At 37.7% G+C, this 9,521-nt stretch overlaps 1 protein-coding gene across 1 annotated transcript; it reads right to left on the bottom strand.

Annotated features, from left to right (window-relative positions):
- Positions 1-1,354: 1,354 nt before the first annotated feature.
- On the bottom strand, positions 1,355-8,164 carry xrcc2 (X-ray repair complementing defective repair in Chinese hamster cells 2). Its single transcript, XM_082184990.1, has 3 exons — positions 8,101-8,164; positions 7,690-7,771; positions 1,355-2,453 (listed from the first exon to the last, which is right to left on the bottom strand). The coding sequence occupies exons 1-3, from the start codon at positions 8,137-8,139 to the stop codon at positions 1,657-1,659; spliced, it is 918 nt and encodes a 305-aa protein (XP_082041116.1). The 5' UTR covers positions 8,140-8,164; the 3' UTR covers positions 1,355-1,656.
- Positions 8,165-9,521: the final 1,357 nt, after the last annotated feature.

Genomic DNA, 9,521 nt, shown 5'->3' with positions numbered 1-9,521 from the left:
TGAGCCACTATAGTCACTTGGACTATTTTAACAATGTTTTCACTAACTTTTGTGGACCGGCAGAATGAAATTGCCTAGAAGCCTAAAGGAGTGACCCAGCACTCAGATTTCATCAAAAATATCTTAATTTGTGTTCCGAAGATGAACGAAAGTCTTACGGGGTTGGAACCACATGAGGGTGAGTAATTACTCACAGAATTTTCGTTTAATTTTTTGGTCAATTGGATCACAAGTAGACAAGGGAGACACATTCCCGTTTATGCCTCTTTTGTCCACTTTCAGCCACTTCTGTCCTGCTTTATTCGAGGGGAGGGTCTACTTCGAATGCTGTGAGTACGTGTTAGAAATCAAGAATGAAATGAAAACATTGTTTTTGGTACGTTTTTCATCTTAAAAACAAATTTAGGTCTTCAACCGGCAAAGTTCAAATCCCGCCTGGCTAGCGCAAGTCCCATAATATTAACGCATTTAGTCAGTAGGCGGAAAGAAGGAGGTCTTTTGTGGCTGTCCGAATGCATTCGACCACATGAGCGTCTACATTACGCCAGTACGGATGCGTCAAATGTGTTTTTGACTACCTCTGGAAGTGGTCAAAAGTGGATACGTTTAAAACGTTTTAGACCCTCCTTACACCTGTATTTAGTATCGTCCACTTGTGATCCGATCTTAATACCAGGTGTAAACCAGGGTGTTGCTATGCAGCATTTTGTAACTAAATTGGGTTGCTAGGGTGGTTTCTGAATGGCTGCTGCATGATTTGAGATATTCATAGAAAAGGCCCACAAAGTTTAACGCTTAAAGTCACCATGAAATCAAAATTGACAATTCTTCTTCTTAATGGAATATTGCAGTATTTTTTATAAATTGTTTATCTGTGCACATCATTATTTTTATTAATATATATATATTTTTTTTACATTCATGTGTTCTCGTAGTCTTTAATCAAATAACTTCCCCTCCCATTGCAGCTTCATCTGTTCTTTTCACTGATGACGCGTTTACTGGCACAAGGGCGGGGAAATAACGTCCAGCAAACTGTCAATCACATGAGACAGCAATAGCAAACCAAGATTCAACAATCCAATCAATTCTAATGAACAAAATCAAGTCCCGCACACATTTTTTTAGAAGAAGGTGTTTCACTTGTCCAAGAAGCTGTCAATAGGGAAGAAAAGACTATTGCAACTTCAATTTAATGCCGACTTTAAGAATTAGTCGTTAGTTCAAATCCATAACAGTATTAGAACACGAATGCATCTAATGCATACACTTACAATTAGTACACTAGTGATGATTTACTTTGCAAACAATAGCAAATTTAAATTGAGATCATCCATAAAATAAAAATCCTTAATGAATGGCAAAAATGTATGTTTTATTTATTTTTTCCAAGAAAGGTTCAGTAAGGTCTTCATAAGTCATTAATCTAACAACTAAACCATAAATCAGAGTAGTTTTCTGTATTAACGGTCCATATAAATAATGTCTTTAATAGTAGTTTAGAAATGAAAATAGAAAAAGTATTGCACTGATAATTAAACACACTGACAGACAATAAGTGGACATTTTTAGGACAATTTTCTTTCGCCAAGTAGCCCTCATAATTGTGACAACCCGAAAGTTCATATGTCCTGTGCTGAGAGGTTCAGTACATGCTCACTTGTCACATACAAATTTAATACCGTCTTCCATGACATGAAATGAGCATCTTTTGACACCTTTGGTCATTATGCTGGTGCATGCTGTGGAAAAAACCTGTTTGTGGTCATTTGACACAGGACTCTTAGTGAAAAGCATCCTGTGAGTTACTATTCTCTGCCATGCTCTGCACAGGTAGGGCTTGTCAAAGTCTGAAGCGCTTTCAGCTGACCTCCACCTGTGAGATGAGGATAATGATGATGATGAGCAGGGCACATCTGACACCCCTGGATCAGATCCATAGTTCCTCATGATGGCATGAGTGGTGGCGAAAACCACGATGCCGTAGTTTCTGCGGAGTCTGTCCAGCAACTCGGTACACTTTCTTAGGTTAGCCTCCTGACAAACAGTGCTCTCGCCGCCACTGAATCTGTCCACCCAGTAGAACGCAGAGATGCTGTCGATGACCAGCAGGCCGACGGAGGGCTGGCTGGAGAAAGTGTTTTCGAGGTAGTGCAGGGTTAAGAGGAGCTGTACTGAGCTGTTGCAGTGCACTACAGACAGCCTGCGCAGACATGAACGTACCCTCTCCTCTGGTTCATTTTCAGAGCCGTCACTCTCCTTCAAGTCTTCGGCCAAACGTCCCTCCAGAGCGCTCACTAAGCGCAGCATGTCAAAGTGGTAGTCCGTGTCAATGAAGACCACCCCGACCTCCAGACCTCCATTCTGCACTGGCATGATGCAGCGGATGATCAGGTGGTACAAGGTTTCTGTCTTACCTGCGCCCTCCATGCCATGAAACTCCACAACGTCACCTGTGCGGATGCAGAAATGAACTGATATTTAAAGACCACATATTATGCTTTTTTTAATTTGACATTTCTTTTAATACAGCTGTTTGTGCATGTAAATGTTTTGCAAAGTTACAAAGCAGTCTTAAGATAATAAGATAGTTAAGATTGTTGATCTCTTCAACAGAAAACACTTGCATGAAAACACCTCGTTTGCAGTCCTGCTATTATTTCCGTGTATATTCTACATCACCATGTTACATATTTGCATAATGAGAACAGTTGGGTAAGTGATTGTTGATGTTGAGGAGACGCTGTTTTTTCACTACGAGGGCAAAAAATTCATGAACTTCCAATACCGACACTATAGTTAACATAGATGTAACACTGTTTACAGCTGTTCAAGAAGCCTCGGAAGCTATACCCCATTATGGTAAGGACGTTACATTTCCGATATACACTATGCGGTTGACCAATCACAACAGACTGGGCCAGCTGATCAATTGATGAGTGGAATGGGAAAAAAGCAAAGTTATTAGAAGTGAGTTGAACAATTTTTTAACTTGAGCGCCACATTTTTAGAATGTCATTTCACGGGTGAGAAGCTGCAAAAGACATAAGACAAGGGTGCAACAGTCAAGCATGTCCACCAAACATAGAAACAATAGGAAAAATAGCGCAATGGAATGCAAAAACCTGTAAAGAACTACAACTGTATGTTTGATATTTCATCTTGCATAATGGGGACAGGCTGAAAGGTGCTGTTATTTTCTGTTTTTACAAAGCATTTGCTGTTAATAATAGCCTATTACTGGTGTTATTGATTGCTTTTACTTTTGAGCAAAGAAATATTAAGCAAATTTTATTTTATATTATTTCTGAGTATATAGAATATGTTTAAGGTAAGTTTGTACAATATTTGCCTTCATATTTTAGGCAAATTTTCTGCAAAGATATAACACCTGATCACTTAAGGTGTGGTGCACTTGGAATATAACTTTCATAACTTTTAACTACATGGTTAATAAAGAGAATGTTACTTGAATCATATTGTAGTTGTTTTTAAGTTGACTGACCAATTCCCGATTTAGATTTTTTTTAATGTTTAGCTAATTCGTCTGAAAAAAAATGTGTGATTTTATTTTTTTGCCATATCGCCAAGCCCTACTTCACTCTCTCTTGAGGGATGAGTCGAGCATCAGCACTTTGTGGGGAACAAAAAGCTCTGCAAGCCACAAATCTAGCTATCTGTGCCACAATGCACACGACCAGTGCATCGGCTGTTCTATGGTTGCTATAGTTGCCAGATAGCCGGAGGGGCATCTGTGATAAGGAGAAAGGGAAAAAAAATTCCTCAAAGCTTTGATCTCACAGTCTGACCTCTTCTGTCTTCCTGACAAGGCAGTCGTAGAGAAGTTTACAGAGCTGAGGTCTCAGTCAGCAGCTTTCAGGAGATATATCCCTCTCTGGGGGCCTGTGAGGGCTGAAGGTTATCCCCTTAGGGTTGATGCAGGATGAACAGAGTTATGTAGGGCAGTACAGATTCCCTCTACTTCATTTACCTCTCTCCCCAACTTCTGTTGGGTTTTGAATAGAGATGTATGCGCCCCTTTGGATGGGTGCTCTACCATAGCCTTGGTTCGACAATGTTAATAAGTAGAGTAAGCTCGCCTCCGTGCTTCCCTCCTTGTTATCTGTTGCATTCTATGTTCTAGTGCTAAAAGAAAGCCCCCGATTACACCTGGTATTAAGATGCACTTTGGATGATTAGATTACAAGTAGACGAGGGAGACACATACCCGTTTACACCTGGTGTTTTAATCAGTCTCTTTTGTCCACTTTCAACCACTCCTGTCCCTGATTTCTTCAAGGGGAGGGTCTATGGGTGGGTAAATATATATATTTTTCAGATCTTTCGATCTAGTGGACAAAAGAAGCTTGAGCATATTACATATGAACACGACTGGAGACGATGGAAAAACATACACAGAGCAGCAGCTTTCGTATCTGCTCTGAAAGCCTCAAGACCACATTTAACGCTGTGAGTTTGTGTTAGAAATGGTGAGAGAACATTGTGCTTTGTACATTTTTCATCTTCAAACCTTGTCTGTAAAGGCCTGTCTGGTCTTTAACCGACAATAGGCTGTTTTTTTTGTGGCTGTTCGAACACATTCGACCACATGAGCATTTACACTACAACAGCAATCCAGTCGAATGCGTTTTCGACTATCTCTGGAAATGGTTGAAAGTGGACAAGCTCAAAACGTTTTAGACCCTGTTTACACCTGTACTTAGCGTCATGCACTTGTGATCCGATCGACCAAAACGCATCTTACTACCAGGTGTAAACAGGACCAAAAAGATGAAGCAATAGCGGGTCTTAGGTAGAGAGCCTTGACACAAGGCAAGGTATGAGTTGCTCGCCCCCAGTTAAATTGAGATCTTTAAGTAGGGCCTAGGCTCCCCTGCGGCTTCCTTGTGGTTTAAAGCCTGGGTGATGAGAGTTATTGGGCAAACTGCATTATGTCCCACTCTCTTTTGCCTCCCTTTGCCTCTTTAAAGGATCAGAATGTATGCTCCCCCTTTAATGAGGGGCAAATACGAAGGGAGGAGTTAGTCACTGAGATTTTTAGCAGCTTGCATGCTCCTTTTGTTAGGCTGCTCAATAACATCTTAAAGTAGAGCAGGGTGAATGGAACAATGATGGGCAATTCACAGGAGTCTATCTGTTTTGTTTAACTCCCTCCCTATATGTTGTTGAGTCTTGAAGAAGGGATATATGCTCCCCTTTGGTAGGGTGCTTCTATAGGGATAATCAGTGTTTCGAACTGATGAGTACAGGTGGATCGCCGATGGCATTCCTCATCATTGTAGCATTATATAGTTTAGCCATTAACTAAAGTTAATCCTGGATAAGTGCTTCTACTCAAGTGATGGTATGAGCTAATCTCCCCTAATCACTCTAGGGTTGTTAAAATTGAGTAAAAGCTCCCCTGCAGTAGGTACTCCCTAAGAACCTTGTCAAATACTGGTGTGATATGCCTGACATAGCTGAAGCTCTGCTCTTGGGGCTGTTTAAGGCAGAGGCCTGTCCTGCAAAGGAGGGAGGAATGTGGAACAGTCGTGACTTCCCTTGCTGTAAAGCACAGAAGCTTGGCGATCTTTCCTAGAATTAGGGACTATTGGCTTAGGGAGTAGCACCACTACATGAATCACATGGTATACACCCATGGGATTGACACGCTTCTGACTCCGGCTGGGTAATCCGTAGAGTCAATTTATTCTTTGCCTACTACATTTTTGCATGTTCACAGCCAAGTGAAGAAGGCATTCCCTCAGCTTGGTGTAGTGGGTATTGGTTCCCCATAGCTTAAAAAAATGCAGCATCAAAGTTCCACTACAAAAGGTAATGTTTCAGGTTACGTCTGTAACCCTGGTTCCCTGAGATGGGGAACGAGATGCTGTGTCTCACTGTCATACTTCTGGTTTGCCTGCATCTTTACTACAGACACAAGAGTTAATGACGTGTAATTTAGGTGCTTTTATACTCATGGGTGCTCCGCTTGTGACGTCATGGACTGTCGTCTGCAAATGATTATTAGCATTTGTTTATACATGCCTCAGACACCTGTCATGCTGATGGCGTTCCCATTGCATCAATACCAAGTAGGGATATCAAATTACAATTTGGCTTAATTGTATGTTAACATAAGAACAACTGCTCATCGGTTCACAAGGGGTGGAGCGAGAGGGGACTGTATTATTCCCCTCAGAAAGTGTACATTTATTCAGTCTGTATTTTTTGTTAAAGCTGCACGGGAATGGAACTCCATCCCATCAACAATTAGAGGACTGAATATATACGGTTCTTTTAAGTTTCATCTTAGAAATGGTTAATTAACACTCAGCACTGTCAACATTAGAATTTTGTTTTATTTGATTTTAGCCTTCCTGTAATAATGGCTCACGGTTATTTTTGGTCTCCAGTCGCTATTTCTCTGACCTCTTAAAGGGATACTCCACTCTTTTGGGAAATAGGCTCATTTTACAACTCCCCCAGAGTTAAACAGTTGAGTTTTACCATTTTTGAATCCATTCAGCCGATCTCCGGGTCTGGGGGTCCCACTTTTAGCATAGCTTAGCATAATGAATTGAACCGGACAAGACCGTTAGCATCTCTCTCAAAAAAATGAACAAAGAGTTTCGATATTTTTCCTATTTAAAACTTGACTCTTCTGTAGTTACAACGTGTACTAAGACCGACGGAAAATGAAAAGTTGCGATTTTCTAGGCTGATATGGCTAGGAACTATCCTCTCATTCCTGCGTAATAATCAAGAAACTTTGCTGCAGTACCATGGGTGAAGCAGGCGTAATGATATGAAATGTACCATCAGCAAAGTCACAGTTAGCTAAAAATGTATTAATTTAAACAATAAACATTTAATGCAGAAACAATGAGCTCATTGAAGTAATGAATACTTGTTTGTTAACAAATTATTTTATTTTTTTTGAAGTTATGTAAAAACAATATTGTGGACAATTTGATGGCTGTGAACAAATACGTCTAATCTCTAGGAGCATTGAAATATTAAAACAATTCAAATATTTGCACCTAACATTAAAATTGTAATCATAAATATATTGTGTCTCTGAATCTACAAATTAATGTGGAACCAACATAACAGTATTTTAAATAGTTGGTCTATAATGCGTATGAATGGCTAACTTACAGTTGCCTCTGCATAATAAGCAAAAAAAAAAAAAAAAAAAAATCTAAGACTGGTCTGTTTTTTGTTTTGTTTTTACGTTTTTCATTATACACTCACCGGCCACTTTATTATGTACACCTGTTCAACTATCCTTAAATGTTACACATACACACAACATATGAGTTATTTTCAGAAACATCACATCATATCAATTATCTTAACGGCCACTTACATATTTTTTATTTATATCTCTTATTTATAATTAATTTAGCTTTCATTTTATGGATCATGGTGGAAGAACACTTCACTTCGCAGAAAGGTCTAACCGATCTGAAGTTATGATTTCAATATTTATTTTTATGTTAAAACAATGCTGTGGACAAACATGTCTAATATTATAATATTAGTCAAAAGTACTGATGTAATTAATGTATGTTTGTTTCATTTAACTAGTGTTGTACTAATGAAATTCCAATAACTTGTGTGTTATGGATAATTCAATTCAAATTCACATTCAATACATGAAGGGTGAGTTTGATTTCATTGCACCTTGACGTGGACCGCTGTCGACAGGAAATATATTGGGTTCAATGTCCCTCAATGACGGTCTCCCCTCAAGTCTGCTTACCAACTGGAAAAAAACACAAACATTGGTGTTTACAGCATGAAATGCATAGCTAGTGGCTTTCCAGTACTGTCTATTGTACGACCCCATTCATACATAATGCATGAGCATGTCTGAATAAGGTCTGGACCTCAATTTGTACTTCCATTCCAACAAAGATTTAGTTGAAAACTGTCATGATGATAATTTGAATGAACCTATTGTAAATAATGTATACAGGAATAGTTCATGTTTCTATACGTTTAGCCGGTTTTAAACTTAAACATGCGTTAAAATGTATTATTTAATTGTACGTTTTCTTAAAGCTTTAATGTGAACTGATTTGTCAGATGTACCTGTGCGCCATTCTCAGCCATTCTGATTCGCGCTGTCATTTCGGTGCTTTCGCGCAATTATTTCATGAATCTATTTCCTGATACATAAGCGTTCGACTTCATTTCAAAACAAGAGTCCTACAATTCCCGACAACCTAATAACTTTATTTTTTATTTTTTATTTTGTCGTATTTTATAGAATATGAGATGATGTAGCTTTCAGTGTTCTTCTGGACTTTCATGATAATTATAGATGATCTATTATTTAATATTATTTAATCTGTTATAATTATTGTATCTACTTCTCATAACACGAGAGTAGGCTATAGTAGGAAAATATGTGATTACTTCAATTACATTACTTCATTTAAACGTCAGATATTAACGTAGGGTTGTTGTTTTGATAAAAAAAAAAATCTATAGGAAAAAAGAAAAATCTATAATGGCATACTATTTACACAACATCATTATATAAAATTATTGTTTTTCTAACAGATCGTTGTAGTAGTAGGCTATTATGAAATATGTATTTAACTAAAATAAAATTGAGGAATGACACATACCGATATATATATATATATATATATATATATATATATATATATATATATATATATATATATATATATATATATATATATTTTTTTTTTTTTTTTTTAAACGTTAATTTCTGATAATCTCCACACTGTGGACATTCATTTGAATAGAAACGTTTTGCAAGTGTGAAACTTTGAATTATGTACAAATAATACACCATAAACATTTATAGAAATGTATACAGCATCACTTACTACAGTGGAACAACAAATGTGTACAACACAGTATAAATGATTAATATATCCTAATGTAAAATTAGGACCGACTGCCATCTAGAGTTCGCCCTTCAGATCTCTATTCTAGATGATGCTCAAGATGTCACCATCAGTTTTATTCAGTTTCAAAGTGCTTTGGCATATGATTTTTAACATACAATATTGGCAACACACACAATAAAAGCAGTGACATGAAAAAAAAATACTATTAATGTTAATAATAATATGATAATAATAATAATAATATGCACAATACAATTTAAAGGGTCCCTATCCCATAATTCTCCAGTGTTCATTGATAATCTTGATTATATACAGTACATATATATATAAACAATCCGACAGTTTATGGGAGATATTTCCGAAATTTTTTTTTTTTTTTTTTTTATCTTCCAATTTATAGGTCTAGGTGCGTCTGCCATTAAAGCTGTATCTTACGGTGAGTTAAGAAAGTAAACAATCATAATGCGCCACGCGCTGCGGTCTGTTTACAGGCACTTTGCCAGCTCGTAAAATTACGGAGCCTACTATGGCAAAAGGTTTAGGTCCTGAATATTAATTACGCCATGTTGACGTTCCTTAATAACCTTCCAGTAGCGAACGTTTTAAATATGCATAGTGGTGAGGGCT

The sequence above is a fragment of the Leuciscus leuciscus genome (genome assembly GCF_965113295.1).
Source record: "Leuciscus leuciscus genome assembly, chromosome: 11".
Classification (NCBI taxonomy): domain Eukaryota; kingdom Metazoa; phylum Chordata; class Actinopteri; order Cypriniformes; family Leuciscidae; genus Leuciscus; species Leuciscus leuciscus.
Note: the sequence above shows the minus strand (reverse complement) of the source record. Positions and strands in the feature narration are given on the sequence as shown.